We start from the raw sequence: 16465 nt of genomic DNA on the forward strand, positions 1-16465 counted from the left end.
TAGTCTCGTGATACCCAGAGCCGATACCTAAAAACTGTTGGTACACAAGACTAGCGGCATACAATTTTATGCGCTCTCTAGCTCTTTGATTGCACAATTTGTCCAATAAAAAGTAAAAAAAGTAAACACACAACTTCACAAGACATAAACACACAAGACACAAGCCAACTATACAGACACATTGATGTACAAACATTGACGTGCAAACAATTCTATAATTTGACAAAGACAACCTGACATTATATGATTAGCTTTAATGTGGGAAGAGCATACATGGGTTAAAAGTTAACTATCAAGTAAACTGTTGTTACTCTCCGTTGGTCTTGGGCCAGATGGTGGTGGTGGTGGCACAAACTTTGGTGGCCCACTATCCTTACGGGGTCTAGGAGGGGGCAGGTCCTTAATATCCACAGCTATTGTATTGCCAAGCACAGACAACGATACACTGCTATCTGATCCAGATGGAGATGTTGGGTTTAAGATATTTGGAGCATCAGCAAAAGTCACTTTGCTGTGTCTTTTTGGAATTGGTGGTGTAATGTCGCTTTCTGCAGTTTCTTTGACTCGTCTTGGTTTCGGTATAGGTCTATAATCACCAGATGTACTCTCACCAGAAGATGAATCATACAATGCTTCCGTAGACCTACTGAAAGACTTGAGCTTTGATTTCAGTGATACACCATTGACGGGACTGATTTGCACTGCTCCAGCTTGGTGTCGAGCTCTATTTCTTGGCTGGGGACGAGGGTGATAAGATGCAGGTCGAGGTGGTGGACAGACTCTTTGAAGTTGCTTCTTTTCTGTGGGATTTTGTGTGGTAATACTGCCTGGTAGAGACTGTAGCCTCCAACTTGGTGATTCGCTGAGTGACTGGGTTCTTCTGCGGCCATGGAAGGTTGATACCAAGTTCAACTGACTACTAGAGTTGGTTGATTCATCAGTTACAGCTACTACAGGAACAAATGTACTATTAGCTGGCATAGGAAGATTCCAAAGCTGAGTGTTCAACTGGGAATCAGGTGAAAGAAGAGGAGATATCATTCCAACACGGTCCAGAAAATCGGGAACACTGGTGGCTCGCGCAAATGTACTAACATCTTCAATTGGAGAGATAATATCAGAAGAGTCGTCTGGAGCACTCACTCTGATTCTATGCACATCTTGTAGAGAGGTGCAACGCTTGTGTTTGCCCTTCATGTCCCATGGAGTCATACTGATTCGATAGTTGAGTGGGCGAAGAGAAGGTTTGTAACCTCTTTGTGTTCCTGGAGCTTCAGGTGCCTTTCGTCTTTTCACTCCTGCAACAACTCTTCGATTAAGAATGTTAGAAGCACTGTAAATACTCTCATGCCATTTTCTTGCTTCAAAAGCAGTTGGAGCATACATGAAGTATGTCCTCTTTAGCACTGTGAACCAAAAGCAGCAACATCTTGGAGCAACCGTGGGGAATGAAATTCCACAGTTTTTAGTTCCTTGACGCACATCATAACATGTTCGACCAATATCAATTTCCCCCAGCATCTTCTCTTTTTTGTCATTCTGATAGTACTGCAAGATACCATTGTCTAGCAGTTGAAACCATCGGTGGAGCCATCTTTTCATGGAGCGAGCTTTCTTGGTGAGGTATCCAGACATCACTACGAGAGGCCCAATCGATTTGGAGAGTTCTAAACTCCCTTCAGCCATTTCGACTGGTAGTATTTGCTTTGCTACTTTGGTTCTCATCGTACCTTATGGTATGGCACTACTTCTATCTGTATTCAACTATATGAGAACTATCTTCAACAGTGTTTTGACTAGGACTAGATGAGAACTGTCTTCAACAGTGTTTTGACTAGGACAGCTCCTTGGAGAATAACTAAGCACTGTAGTGTTGCCAAATGTTTCTTGCTACTCTAGCTACATAAATTGCTTGCCAACAAATTGTCCAGAAACAAGAACTATATACAAAAGAATGCAATGTGTTGGTCATAGTGTGCAGTGCAACCTGGCCCGAACATGGGCTTCTCTAATTCAACAAGGCTTCTGAGGGCCAATAAATTGTGTCACACACACACACACCCATGTATCCAAGAATTAGAACTAAATTGCAAAACAGGAAAACCACTTTGTTGTCTATTGCATGTGCCAAATGACACATGACTTATCCATTAATTTTATCATGACAGCTAGCACTTTACTATTATTAACTCAATGAACCCTGGGGATTTTCTTATACTACTCTAAATAGAAACGCTGAAACAGTTTGCTTTCACTATAACATTATCATAACCCATGGTCCATGGTCCATGGCCCCAACGAAAATAAATTGGATCAATGTGATACTAAATTTATGGCTGTTGACTACCCCCTCCCCGTTTAATCGATGGCTCTTCAGTCATTGAATTCTGTGGATCCAATTTCATATATTTTATGAAAGCTTATATAGAATGAGACCTTTCAAATGATGTCATCAATGTCATATTGCCAAATACCATGGCCATGGTCGAAGAAGTGATAAATTTTGGCCCCTAACAATTTAGTAATCAACACGCAAGAGGCAGAAAGTATTACAATATATAGCTCACACTCAGTCATGCAGTTGGTTCTTGTACTGAAAGTACGTACATACACGTACATACAGATCTACAAGCTCCCTTCCTAAAACCTACTGTGAGCTACATATGATTGTGTACTTATACCACACCTACGAGGAGGATATGCACCCATATATCCTCTGCTACCGTGGTTACTTCGAGGCGATACCTTATTTTTGATGACGACCGGGGTGAGTGTGGAGCAGCATCAAGCATGTAGCGTGCCCTCTCTCAAGACGTTATCTCCTAATCCTGATCGATTTATTGGCCTCGCAGCTGCAAGAGTGGACCCGGGAACATAATGATGTTATAGAAGGGATCATTTTCATGCAGCAGATGTCAATGTTCAATGATATACAAGCAGCCTCAATGATGGAGGCATATCTTATGTAGGACATGCATTCCATTATCAAATATGGTAGCTAAATTGCATACCCTGCAAGAATTGCCTCTTAGGATATGCTGTGTTTGTACAGTCAGATTTATGGTACCAAGATCAAAACTAATATGGGTTTAGCCATTTCTTAAGGGTGAAAAAGGCCCTGAGGGTGCCTTGGATTTGGATGCCATACTCATCCTTGTTCTAGCCTCATGAATTCTAATGATATTATGTTTTTTTGAGCAGTATATTATATACTTCCAAGTATGTAGCTATAAGAGGGGTGGGGCTGATCTGAGGTTGACAGCAGCTTTTTCCTATAGATGATTCTTACCTAACTTTCACGCTAAATGAATTTCTCTGCCACGTGGATACCTAGCTAGTAAAGTCGCGAGAAAAGTACATGTTAAAGAGCTAGAGATATATATGGAAGTGCTGAGAGAGGTCAAGAAGGTCCTGTCACGTCTTTCGTCCACAGAGAGTCAGCTAGAGAATGCAGCACAACGCCTGGCTATGCTCCTGTGCAGCAGCTCCTCCACCAACGACACTTTATCACAGCTACAAGAACAAGCATTTCAAATGTCTCTTGTGAAGGCATTACTGGGGATTGTGGGCTCCTCTGATAGCCCAAGTCTTTTGGCAGAGTGTGTGCGGTGTCTGGCTCTACTGGTGCATGGCAATGATGAAGCTCGAGCATGGCTAGGAGAGTTCGGAGCAGTGTCACTACTCATTGATCTTCTGTCCCCTCGTTCTCTTCGAGGATCTGAGAAACGCTGGCATCATGAGTGGGTACCGGTGTATGCACAAGTTTTAATAGCTCTTCGTAAGCTCACCTACCTTAACGAAGACAACCAGCAGAAGTTGGCAGTGATTGGAGGAATCAAGCTGATTCTATCTATAGTGAAAGATGAGAACATACTCACTAACTTTAAAGAGTTTCCAGTAAAAGCTAAATCAGACTTGGAGTCACTTGTCCTCGAACAGACGCTAGTCAGTCGGGTACAGCCAGCTACTGATGCTCAAAAACTGTCAATAACGAGTTACTTCAGTGCCTTCAGTCACAAAGACTCCATCTCAGCCTCTTACTACCCCGTCTTCAATATCGTCCCTCTTGACTCACAGAACAATCCAATATCTAACACCCTCCTTGACAAAGGAGTGGTTTGGCGTCATCCTTTCCTCTCTCCCCCGGAGACCAAGCTCACTCGTGTGCGAGTCACATGTGTGGAGGATGGTGGTCATCTTTGGTGCCAGTTTCTATCTAAGAAGCAGAAAGAGGTCTCAACTATCATCAGTGACACCCTCACTGCAATAGTAAGTGTTTGGTTTGCGTACTTCTATTCTCAGTATTCCTTTCAATATTTTCTAGATTCTACAACTGATGATAATGTATGGTGGTATACGGTGTATTGTATGTCTAACGAGGTCCATCCTCCCCTCCACCCGCAGCCTCCTCCGACTCAAGACCTGCCCTCACACCCCCTCCTCCTCACCCCTGGAGATGTGTACGTAGCGTATGTCGACCCTGGACAGTGGATCCGGGCCAGACTGCTCTCATTGGAGGCTCCAAATGACAAGGCGTCGACCAATGCAACAGTGCTGTCTGTCGACTACGGCTATTCCGTTACTATCCCAACCAATTACCTGCAGGGACTTCCTTCTAAGTGTAGGGGAATTCCCCCACAGGTAACGGCCTCCAGAATGATGATGTTATTTTTTGTGTCTAACAACTATTTTTCTTCAAGGCCATCCCATGCAAGATATTAGGAGTGCGGCCCCCTCCTGCTAGTCTGGTGATGCTGGAGAATGCTGCAGGTAGGAGACAGTCAGTCAGTGCTTTCATGGTTATTGTGTTCCCTGTTTAGCTGTTCTGAGGAATGTAGCATTTGAAATGCTCGTCTTCCGGAAGGAAATAATGAACTTTCAAGGAATAGAAACCTTGCTTAAGGTAAACATGGCGCATTACATAAACAAACAATAAACGTATGTGTACTTCCCCCCCGCCCCCACAGATGGTACGATACCCCCACAAACCTACTGTAATTCAAGCACTGGGAGCACTGCTCAACATGTCAGTATCTGCTGAGCTGAGGGAGGCAATGGGGCGACGAGGAGCAGTAAAGACACTTCTAGGTAAGTGTGTACGTACACGTATTAATTTATGTGCAATACAACCATAGAAATGTGCAGCGAGGTCAACGAATGTGATGCTGAGATACTGCAGCAAGTGATTTGCTGTTTGTACAATGTTGTGCTCGATTGTGCCAGTAATGTGTTGTTGCTCCTGGAGACAGGAGGAGGGCGTGTGCTGGCCGACCTACTTTCAAAACAGCTCCCACACAAAGTCAGCCAATGCTTGATCAAGCTTGTTCAAACACTGCCCTCCAGCAAGTAAGTGTTTCTTTTCGTTCGTTCGTTTGGTATAGATTAATAACGGCCTCTTTGTAGGAGTGGTACGGTTGCTAATGGCATGCCCTCACACTGGACAGCACGACAAGAGTGAGAGCATTAAAACACTCTTCTTTTAGTTGTTCCTGTATGTTTTTCTACTTGTGCAGTTCTGCTCGTGAAATGAAGAGCCGTTTGAATGGAAACAAGACTCACTCACGTGCTGTGTGTCAGGTTCTGGACTCAGACGAGGGCAGTGATTTTGAGGAGGCGGACTCTGAACCTTGTGTGGAGGGTGGGCAAAGTGATGATGTGAGTGTGCATGTGTATCATAACTGTGCATGACATTACATACAGAATGTAGAAACCATTAATACATGGACACCCTCTCAACTCCCTCCAGTCGAAGGTGTACTCTGTGAACAAGCCATTACCTGCGTGTCCTGAGGAGAGCAGTACTCGGTCATTTGTCAGCGTGGACTCTATAGACGACATCACCATTTCACTCCTGCGTCGCACTGTGTGTGCATTTGTCAACACTGGCAAAGAATGCACCGTCCACATCGGAGTGGAGAGAGGGGGAACAGTCAGAGGGGTCAAGGTGCAGAGAAAACAGGTAAGGGTCCATTATTCCATTGTTGAGTGTCTGTTCTTTACGCTCTGATTGTCTTTGCAGAGAGATCTTTTGTCGATTGCTATTGACCAGCTGATGTCAAACTTCACTCCTGGGATCTACCATAGTCAATACAGCGTTCAGTTTGTGCCTGTCGTCAGCGCAGGGCAAAGGTCAGTTCAGTACACACATACATTGATCTTACTGAGCTGAGTGTGTGTGTCGTTTACTGCACATGACATTTACGTACATGCCTGCTGAATGTAGAAACCATTATGCATTGACACCCTCTCTTTACAGAGCTATATAATCACATGACTGTATAGTAACTAATTGTAGTGTCACTGTTTTGTTGTTCCCTTGCAGGAGGGGCCTGGATGATGTGTTTGTGTTGGAGTTGACAGTAAAGAAGTCAGCATATCACCAGGTCTACACTATGAAGGAGAAGAACGAACATGGTGACTCTGTAGACAGGTGAGGAGAGGGAGAGGTGTGGCCTCTGTAGACAGGTGAGGAGAGGGAGAGGTGTGGCCTCTGTAGACAGGTGAGGAGAGGGAGAGGTGTGGCCTCTGTAGACAGGTGAGGAGAGGAAGAGGTGTGGCCTCTGTAGACAGGTGAGGAGAGGGAGAGGTGTGGCCTCTGTTGCAGTCATTCACAATCTATTTCATCTATTTCAGTCCCAACTTTTAGGTTATATTTCCCACAATTTATATTTTGTAATTAAATTTGATTTCTGATTCCCCCCTCCCCCCATACAGGTGCTACTATCGTTTTGGCCCATTCAACGAGACGCTCTCATGCCAGGAGCTGAGGGACACAGTCGCCAGACAAGAGGCAGACAGATTCAAGGCAGAGTTGGAGGCTCTCGATAGAAACATCCTAAGACTTAAAACTGCTGTCAAAGCACATGATCAGTAGAGAATACACCATGTTATGTCATGTATATAGCTCGTTCAGTGTCAATTGTCAATGAACAGGTATTTATCACATTGATGCATCATTTATTCATCATTCCAAGTTTGTTTATATACAACTGTTTCACATTTCAATGTTTTATAAAATTCAAAGACGTGATTCACAGACAACAGTGCATGGTAGACATACAAAACAACACAGTTAATGGGTGGAGTCATTGGTGGTCATTGGTGACAGGCCAGCTGATGATCTCAAACCCCTCATCATCAAAGTCCTCCTCCTGTGGTGACACCTCCTGTGGTGATATACCATCCGTCTCGTCCACCAATAGGAACGCTGTGTGTGTGTGTGTGTGTGTGTGCGCGGACACATAGAAATGTGTACATACAGTGATTCCAGCACAATAATTATTTCTACACTGCAATAATTGCCTGTTGTGCTGATATATAATGGCTCACGTTCTCTGAGGCTCTGGAAGGAAGCGGTCTCCAGGGGACCCCAGTACGATGGCCTCTTCTCAGCCAGTTCAAACATGCTGTAGCACCCTCCCAAAGGAAGTACCTCCTGAGTGTGGTTCAATGGGGTACGTGTCAAAGTTAGCTCTGAAAACAGGCCTGATTCAGAAAAAACACCCACACTTTTTTCAGCAAATGAACAATTTGGGCCCTAAAATATGTCTGATCTAAACACGCCATACCAAACAGCTACTAACATAGTTTTGAAATTGGACGTTCCTAACTCACGTTATTGGCCATGAAAGTTAGCTCCAAAAACAGGCCTGATTCTGAAAAAACACCCACTAATAGCCCACGCTTTTTTTCAGAAAATGGACAATTTGGGGCCTAAAAAATGTCTGATCTAAACACGCCATATTGTAGCACTACCAAACAGCTACTAACTACATGTTTTAGTTTTGAAATTGGACGTTCCTAACTCACATTATGGAGTAAATTATCTTAAAATTTAGTTCTTAGAGATATTTTTAATTACGATAGAACTGGTGGGTATTATGCGAATGAGCCATTTGAACCGACTTGGCGATTTTTAATTTGGCGTCTCGGGCGTGGCTACTACAGCAATGACGTCGTATCTACCTGAACATTTTTATTTGACGGTTTTTAATTAGGCAATCTTCGGTAAAATCCGCCAAATCGCCAAATTAAAACACCCACCAATTCCAGTTATGCGGTAATTGATAGGCCATGTATATGCCAAGATAAATATACAAGTGGTTACAAAACAGAAAACTCTTTCTTATAATTATTTATATCTACCGGCATACCTTTTTGAGGCGGGAGCAAAGGTCATCAATATCGGCCTCGTCCCTACACACGAACCCCAACGCCACGGAGGGATCCAACTCACTCATGGGCATGCGGTCAGCTCGGGAGCAGTGGTAGGTGGAGTCTGGGATCACATGAGGATCACATGGCACTACTGTGGGCTGGGTGGTGTGCGGGTCCAAGTACCATAGGTAGTCATCTGCGTGGGTGTGATATAAAGATCAATGACGATCAATGCTTAGTGGTAGCATACGCAATTGATGAGGGAGGGCATACCGTGATAACCGATAAAGTACTGGGCGTGTCTAGGTCTTCCACCAATGAACCCCACGGACTGGGGCAGCGAGAGACATTTCTGCAAACACACAACAATCAACAATAATTATAGCAAATTAACAAACAAATAAATAGAAGTACCGAAAAGTTTCAGACTAGAGTAGCTTGTTTATACTTTAGCTAAGGAAATTGTACCTAACTATTGTATAGTTCAAGAGCTAAAGGAATATGCTACATTCAATGTAAATGATAATTACGTACGCTGACTATTACTGTGACTGACCTTTAGTGGAGTAGCATACTCCATGTTGAATGTCTCCTGTCCTAGCCTCAATGGAATGAAGAGTAGGAGCGGCCGAAAGCTTCCACTGTTTACACTCCCAACACCTGCCACGCCCACTTCCTCCCTCACACCAGTCACACCATCCATACCTTCTTTAGGACTCAGATTCTTAGGGAGGGAAGAGAAAACGTGGCCCTCTCCAACTTCAGGCTTGTCGAGAAAGCTAAAGTCAGCTGGACTCTTATTTCCAAGTGCCTTTGTGAACTTGTCGTGAAGGCTTCTCTGTCGAGTCATTCTAGACATAGCGGCTGTAGTCACGCCAATGGATTGCTCGCTACTGACGTCAACTGTTGGGGGTGTTTTGATAGGTAAATTGGCTATAGGGATTCTCCGAATTGGTTGTGGACACGAGTTCTGGTGTCTTAGAGTGGGTGGGACATCACTTTTGGCTCTCATTCGTTTGTCCAGATCATCTCGTTCGCTGTATAGGTCACCTGACTCCTTGGTTACAGACACATCGCCAGGCACAGTGAATTGTTGCTGACAGAGCAATTCTGCAACAATTAAATCATAATTTTGTATGGTTAGCAAAAATAGTAACTTACTGATGTCCTCGACCACCACCACCATATCCATGGCAACGTGTACTGCTAACTCGGTCCACTTATCATGTACAGAGAGCTTTCTGTAGAGATTGAAAAAAGAGTCAAAAGATCTGTCTAATACCTTTTTAATATCGTTTCACATTACTGTACATGCATCATCAGGTATTAGTGTTCCTAATGTATGCAGTATAATTGCATTTCCATGGTGATCAACATAGCTTTAAAGTGCTCTATTGTGGAATCTGCAAAAGCTGTCAATGAACTCATATCCCACTTACTTGATGGCTTGTGCCACGTTGTTAGGTCCGAGCCATTGTCCAGCTGGCCGTCCAAAATCAGCCCCCTGCAGTGCGATCATCTGGAGGGAGTATTCACTGTCCCTGTCATCAAGGAACTTCCTCAGGATCTTCATGTACCTGTGGTTCACCTTCCCACGCTCCCATCGCCACTCTGAGGGGGACGGGGCATGTACGTGTGGAGAAGCAGTGTTCATCGAAGTAACTTGGTTCAATTTTATTATATAGCTCTTGCTATGCCTCAAAAACCACATTTAGATGGGGAAAACTTTAAAGTTTGTGGGTTAAAAATGTCATCTGAATGAGTTAACTGTGAGATAACACTAATAGATCTCAAGTTATTCAAGTTAATTAATATAGATGGACGGACATTTCCATATATGGAATAATTATGCTGCACTGTAATTACTCACGTCTGCCGAGATGCTTGATAACGAGTGCCTGAGCAACGAGCATCTGTCCACACCTCAGCGTGCAGCCCCACCCACTGTCCGAGGTCAGACTGGTACCTCCTGTAGTAAGGGCAGTGTCAAATTGTACAACTCTGGTAGATACCCAGCAAACTACACAAGTAGCGAGATGTGTCGGTTAATACATACACGTGTACCTATTGCTCTGAAGTTCCTTCGGTATGTCATCCACAATCGACTGTTGACATCGGAAAGGAACTTTTGATACTCTGCAGAGTATGGATCAAATATTGAGACGCTACTAGATGATAGATTGATAACTGACCCTGTGGTAGATTGTAGTATTTCCCCAGTAGACATGTTCTCCCTTTCAGAGGTGGTGGAGCAACTTCTGGAAATGCACCAACGTCCATTAGGGCATCACATACCAGAGTATCCATCTCCTGAGCCATCAACACCTGTTACAGAGATGTAAAGAGGTCAATAAATCTTGCTATGAATATCGAATATCGCTGTCACAGATGATCTTTTTCTTTGCAAAATACATTGGGTAACGCCCATTTCCTTAATTTAGAGAGACCCACGTGGACTGACTTAATTAATATTCCAAGTGCATCCACTAAGACTCTCTGCACGACCAATGGCTGCCTACCCTCCACCTCCATTTCTTCCTCCTGGTGGTTACCATCCACCTCATTATGGTAGTTACCCCTCTAGTGGGTATGCTCCTCCCCAAGTCAACTATTCTCAGCCCTGGACTCATCCGAACACCCCCTATTATCCGCAACTCCCTCAACACCCTCAATTCAATGGTCCACAATCCCATCTTCCTCATTGGCAGCCTCCAAGGAGAGGTGGACAACCGTGGCGAGGAGGAAGAGGGGGTAGTCAAAGGCCAGGGAGGAATACGAGTGCGTCATCGTTTGAATGCAAGCCATGCAACAAACAGTACAAGTCAGAGGGGACTTACAATACTCACATACAGTCTCATGTCAAGGTACATGTATGCTAGTTATGCTATATGTGCACTGATTGTTTGGTCAGTAATTAGCAGTAATGTATACAATAGATGTGAGCTTTTGTTATATCTCTGTGCAGTGTACCAGCTGTGCTTTTGAGGGCTCTGGCAAAGCTCTGAAAGATCACGAGTTGATGCATATTCTACCAGACGAGCTAAAGTTTACTAGTGATGAAGACATTCACAAGTGGAGGGAGCAGAGGAAGAGGTACAGTTTAGACAAAATTGAGGATATTCTGCATCTTTAATTTCTTTTAGGAAGTTCCCCACTTCTGAGAACGTTGCAAGGAAGAGGCAGCTGGAAGCAGATAAGAGTGAGCGTGGAGAGTCAGCCGTGACTCCACTTCACAAGTAATTGTAGGATGCTATATACGAAGTCGTATGTGTTGATTTGTGGTTAGGTACATTCAGCATCTGATTGGTGAGGACAAGCACTCTCGTGGGAGAAGAGGGGGTAGGGGATCTCGTAGAGGCAGGGGTCGCCCCTTTAATCAAAGAGGTAATCAAAAGCAGTTGCTTGAGTCGAGACAAGACGCGGGGAATGTGAGTCAGGTAGAAAAAAACGGAGATGACACTGAGACGCAGGAAAATATTATCGGAGCCATACTAGCAGACTGTAATGCAGACGTAGACGAAGGGGACTCCCCTAGTCCAAAGAAGAAGTGCCGGGAAGGGCCCCAGAAGGAGAAGTGGACTAGCAGGAGACAGAAAAAAAGAATTAAGGTTGTCTTTATAGCCTATCAAAATTCATATAATTTTCTGTATTTTGCAGGCTTCATCGACTGGACTGCAGGGTGTTTGTAGCAGCAGAAAACCAACACTTTTAGAGAAGGTGATATAATTACAATCAATTCTAGTACCATTCCTTTACTTGTTCTCCCTTACAGCTACTTGCCCCAGAAATTTGTCATGAAGAAAACACCTTGCTACAGTGCATTCGTCACATCACATTGAGTAATTTCTTCACTGCTCAAGTACCAAGTGAACCAATTGCAAGTAGCGCTGAATCTTCTATAGCTCAAAACTCCTTGTGATTAATGTTACATTAAATTTTTACATGTGACTGCCAATCTTTATAATCATTATTCCTGTCATGGTACGTTGAAATTCTTGCATATATATATCCCTGTTTGATAATTATTGTGCATACAAAACTAATGATAATACGGAATTCATAAATTTAAAGAAGACAAATAATTATTACTAATCATCAAGATTAACAATCTGAATGTCCAACAATTGCCGTAGTTGTGAACAAACTGGCAACAACTTGATCTTGGTATTTTGGGGCATTGCCATGATACTAGCAGGAGTATGGACATAAACAGACTTCTGCACATGTGCTGAAAAATCCCCCGCTGTCATCTCAAGAGCGGAAATTTCCGAACAGTGTTGTCTCAGTTGTGATTCACTCATACCTAGTGCGTCTAGTAGCTCAGGGAGTAGGTAGAAGTTGTGCCTCCTTGGGTTACTGCACCCCACAACTATCTCAAAGTTGTAGACTGTCAGCATGGGGGCATCTGACAGCTCCAGAATAGGACATATGTACACTAGAGGGAAATCAAGTTCTTTGCCAAAGCTTGCAGAATCTGAGGGTTGGTAAATTTCAATAAAATGCACAATCAATGCTGTAAACGGTTATAAAGCTCACTTTTGTCGTAGCCGTTGATTGGTAGAGTGAGCAGATCGTCATCACATTGGGCCTGTGTATAAGAGCATATGCAAGTAGTTCATATAGCAACTGACTAACCTCGACTGAGTGTTTGATCACTGTTTTAGCGGACTTCGTAGACGGAGCAACACTGGATGCCATCTGCAGTGCTTTCCTACGAGCCTGGTAGTCATTGACAATGGCTGCAATACAAACACATGTAAGTTAAAAACACAAAGCGGGTTTCATTTGGAAATGCACTAGCTCCAGGGATGGTGAAAACAACAAATTTGGGTCTTAAAGCAAAATGGTGGGGTATTTTAATTGATACACACTAGCTAGCTAGCTGTTAGTGTGATTGGGCGGATCATTGCATTGTGCATGGCTTACGCAGAAGGTAGTCATAGATCTGTGGATGATTAGTAGTTTTGGCTAGGTACAGAGGGGTCTTGTCACCCAGCTCAGCAGTAGGGTCAGCTCCATGTTGAACAAGAGACTCGACTATGTCCAGAGCACCAATATCAATAGCATCATGAATTGGCCTACAGTGCATGTATAAAAATAATGAAACTAAATGAATGGTTTGTGTAAATAAAGAAAGGTTGTTCTCTGTACCTTGTCCCATCTCTGGCACTAGCATTAGCATCAGCTCCACTCTTTAGCAGGTAATTGGCAATTACAAGACGATTGTTACTGCAGGCCTCGTGGAGAGGGGTCCATCCAGCGTTGTCTGCTACATTGGGGTCTGTCTTCATGTAGAACAGGAGACAGCGCACCATGTCCTACAGTGAAAGATTAAACTCTTAGTTACTTATAATTATGTACAAAGTGTGTACCTGCATGCACGTACATTACACAATTGTATCGCAATTAACAAATAATGTTCAAATGTTCTGGCATTTACTCAGAAAATTTACCATTTTTCCTCTGCGGCAGACTTTGTGGAGAGGAGTGTCTCCAGAGCTTTTGTCATGTGCGATCTTCTTGCAGCGCGCAACAACTTCTGCAGTACATACACTAGAGCGTAATAAGGTACACTAAAATTATACACAACATACCAGGAGGAAATTCGTCCAACAAACTATCTGAGCTCAACACTGAAATGGTGTCCTGCACCGAAGAGTCAAGGTCTTGCAATCCAGAGTCCAGGTCATGTGATGACGACCCTTGGTCTAGAGATATACTTTGAGAGCTGCTTGTTGTCATAGCAGCAGAATACTCACTACTCGTGTCCTAATACAAGAGAAAAACATTGAAAAAAGTGTTAAAAAGTATGATTATAATGACTTACTGTTGTGCAATTCAAATTGAGCACACCATTTGGTACACCAGAATCGTCAGTGTCCGTGCCCTTCCTGGCAGTTTGAATACGCTCTCTCTCGTGTACTTCAATCTCTTTCTCCATTACCTCACGTCGGGCAAGGGCAAAGGATTCAGCACGGCTACGAGATGTCAGGATCTCAGGAGTGAAGTCCTACAGAGGCAAAAACAACATAATGCATTACCAAAACAGAACCAGTAGTGAAAACAAAGCACATGGATGGTAGTGCGCATGTGCATGCAGGAGTTTGATGCCTTGAATCAAATCGTGTGTAAGTGCTTTTGCTCGCTTCTATTCGACAACATTATGAGAAAATCTGCCCACTTTAACTTGTTGTGTTGAGGCTACCACTTAGGCATCCATATGAGCAGACTCAGATCTAGAATCACAAACAAACACACACACATGCAGGCTACTATAAACCCGTGGCGCCATGGTACGCCTCACCACACTCACTCCAGACAGAAGGAGCTTGATTTCAGCCGGTACACCATTATTCATAGAACTTTTTTGATTCTGATTCTTTTTCTACAGAAAAGATATCTTTTCAATGTTGCCCTAAATAAACCTTTATTGCTACCTTTTTGTCAATTTTTGCTGTGAACCTTCTTTTTACTCTCCGCTTATACTTTTTCTTCACCTCACTCTGTTGCTTTTTATCCAAGTTCCCAATTCTCATAGGCTGAACTTGTTGATTAACGATTGGTTTTTCTTGGCTCTGTACGTCGTCCTCTTGAGGATGCTCTAGAATTTTGTTAAGTACTGGAGATAACCTCCAACATCCACTTGGCAAGTGAAAAGGCTTTCTTACAGCAGGTACTATTTCTTCTGTCGTGACATCAGCTTTAACCTTTCTCTCCTCGTCAGTGGCACTATCGACACCAGAGTCAATATCTTCTCCTAGGTCCATTGCAAAGTTTTCAACAGAGTGATTGCTTACAACAGGCCAGTGTGATATTCTGACAGGAAGCTGAACTTTTACAGGTTTTGGAGTGGTAACTTGACGAGGTGGTGATGGTTCAGAGGCCTGTCTCAAAATCTTCTTTGGAACAACACTAAGAAGTGTTCGTGGCAATGTCGACTCACACTCCATACATGTACTGTTCCTGCCCCCTGTTGAAGTTTTATCACAGTAGGAATGCTCTCTATATATCTGAAACAAGAGACTCTGATATTGAGACTTAAACTGATTACTTGCGCCATCGCTAACACTTTTCCGATTCATTCTAGGATCTCGAAATGAGTGGGGTGGTAGTGCCAGGTTCTGTTGAGGAATTGGATAATAATTTCCACCGTTGTAACCATGATGATGCTCAGGTCCAGTGATCACAGGAGGGGGTAGAATGGGACTACGATGATGCTCAGATCCAGTGAGCACCGGAGAGGAGAGAATGGGACCTCTGTTTCTCTCATCATAAACATATGGCTGTCTTCTCTCTCTGTACCATGCATATGGTACATTGTTGTGGGAGTGTCTGTGTCGAGGCAGAGGCCTATGACAAGACATATTAACATGGGTGTTCAGTTATACCTATTAGCAAACCTTTGCAGAGGTAATAAAGAGGATCTTTGCGGAGGGTGTCCATTGTAGTGATACTTAGCTCGCTCAGATGGATAATATTGTCCCCTCTCTGGTGGTGGTGATGAGGAGTAGCGGTAGTGTCTGTCTCCATGACTCCTGTTATAGTTGTTTGGAGGAGAGTCTCTATCGTGGAACTGTAATGGATTAATATAATTATATTAAAGTCATGGCTATATACTGTGTAACAGTATAGTTAGTTTTGCTACTCACATCTTTCATATGCCCACGACCATTCTGTCTTACTCCAAAGTCTCCACTTCCTTCTGGCCTGTAGGGACATTTATTACAATAAGGCACTCCTACCCTTTCCATAGACTCTAGTAAGGATAGACTCATCATTATTGCTTCAGCTATAATAATAAAGAAATAATTAGGTCACCAGCATATTAGCCAATGAGTAAACTAAAACTAATTCAATTGATGCAATGCTTCACGACACAATTCATTTGTCTCTTCTTATCAATAGATAGATCAGTGCCCATAATCAGGCTAGGGATTACCTCGATTCCCGGTCCTTTAATTACCATTAATTTTAATATTGATTTGATTTCTCAATTGATGGCATGGCATTCTTATGCAGCTACGAGAATTCACACCCTTTCTATAACTATCTTCATGCACTGACAATTCACTGTTATTTTTATCTACATTGTATTCTCATTCTTAGAATGTATTGATAATCACCTTCTTTCCACCTCATGAGAGCCCCTGGGATCTCCTGTATATACAGCAGAGCCATTTGCAGACCAACCCTGAGATGTGTACGCACTCATTGATGATGGATCTACTGAATGATGACTGCTACCCTTTATACTCTCGAGCTAGTAGCTACATCCACCCCATTTCTAAAGCACATGCTTCTTATGGGT

General features: G+C 43.3%; 5 protein-coding genes across 6 annotated transcripts; 2 read left to right on the forward strand and 3 right to left on the reverse strand.

Moving 5' to 3' along the window:
• Positions 1 to 76: 76 nt before the first annotated feature.
• LOC135341591 (uncharacterized) lies at positions 77 to 1963 on the reverse strand. The gene has a single exon (XM_064538187.1). It carries the CDS (start codon positions 1723 to 1725, stop codon positions 286 to 288), a length of 1440 nt encoding a protein of 479 aa, XP_064394257.1. The 5' UTR covers positions 1726 to 1963; the 3' UTR covers positions 77 to 285.
• Positions 1964 to 3305: 1342 nt separating this feature from the next.
• On the forward strand, positions 3306 to 7023 carry LOC135341594 (uncharacterized). Of its 2 annotated transcripts, none has more exons than XR_010396575.1 (12): positions 3306 to 4269; positions 4405 to 4641; positions 4701 to 4770; positions 4821 to 4903; positions 4968 to 5088; positions 5136 to 5346; positions 5404 to 5454; positions 5514 to 5655; positions 5747 to 5959; positions 6020 to 6129; positions 6323 to 6570; positions 6715 to 6853. XR_010396575.1 is itself a non-coding variant. In XM_064538190.1 (12 exons), exons 1-12 carry the CDS (start codon positions 3382 to 3384, stop codon positions 6872 to 6874), a joined length of 2394 nt encoding a protein of 797 aa, XP_064394260.1. In that variant the 5' UTR covers positions 3306 to 3381; the 3' UTR covers positions 6875 to 7023. The 2 variants fall into 2 exon arrangements, 1 of the variants encoding a protein (XP_064394260.1); XM_064538190.1 differs by having other exon boundaries at positions 6323 to 6430; positions 6715 to 7023.
• On the reverse strand, positions 6993 to 10561 carry LOC135341595 (cysteine protease ATG4B-like). Its single transcript, XM_064538191.1, has 10 exons — positions 10350 to 10561; positions 10222 to 10293; positions 10028 to 10126; positions 9597 to 9768; positions 9319 to 9398; positions 8714 to 9267; positions 8431 to 8509; positions 8154 to 8353; positions 7330 to 7435; positions 6993 to 7207 (listed from the first exon to the last, which is right to left on the reverse strand). Exons 1-10 carry the CDS (start codon positions 10474 to 10476, stop codon positions 7086 to 7088), a joined length of 1611 nt encoding a protein of 536 aa, XP_064394261.1. The 5' UTR covers positions 10477 to 10561; the 3' UTR covers positions 6993 to 7085.
• Positions 10562 to 10604: 43 nt separating this feature from the next.
• LOC135341633 (FMR1-interacting protein NUFIP1-like) lies at positions 10605 to 12213 on the forward strand. Its single transcript, XM_064538237.1, has 6 exons — positions 10605 to 11021; positions 11123 to 11250; positions 11301 to 11393; positions 11444 to 11765; positions 11815 to 11874; positions 11930 to 12213. The coding sequence occupies exons 1-6, from the start codon at positions 10665 to 10667 to the stop codon at positions 12074 to 12076; spliced, it is 1107 nt and encodes a 368-aa protein (XP_064394307.1). The 5' UTR covers positions 10605 to 10664; the 3' UTR covers positions 12077 to 12213.
• On the reverse strand, positions 12144 to 16464 carry LOC135341604 (uncharacterized). The gene is made up of 13 exons (XM_064538201.1): positions 16281 to 16464; positions 15807 to 15864; positions 15558 to 15730; positions 14595 to 15507; positions 14471 to 14542; positions 13985 to 14167; positions 13752 to 13926; positions 13611 to 13696; positions 13309 to 13475; positions 13084 to 13235; positions 12793 to 12896; positions 12694 to 12745; positions 12144 to 12631 (listed from the first exon to the last, which is right to left on the reverse strand). Exons 1-13 carry the CDS (start codon positions 16367 to 16369, stop codon positions 12246 to 12248), a joined length of 2610 nt encoding a protein of 869 aa, XP_064394271.1. The 5' UTR covers positions 16370 to 16464; the 3' UTR covers positions 12144 to 12245.
• Position 16465: the final 1 nt, after the last annotated feature.

The sequence above is a fragment of the Halichondria panicea genome, chromosome 9 (assembly GCF_963675165.1).
Source record: "Halichondria panicea chromosome 9, odHalPani1.1, whole genome shotgun sequence".
Taxonomy (NCBI): Eukaryota; Metazoa; Porifera; class Demospongiae; order Suberitida; family Halichondriidae; genus Halichondria; species Halichondria panicea.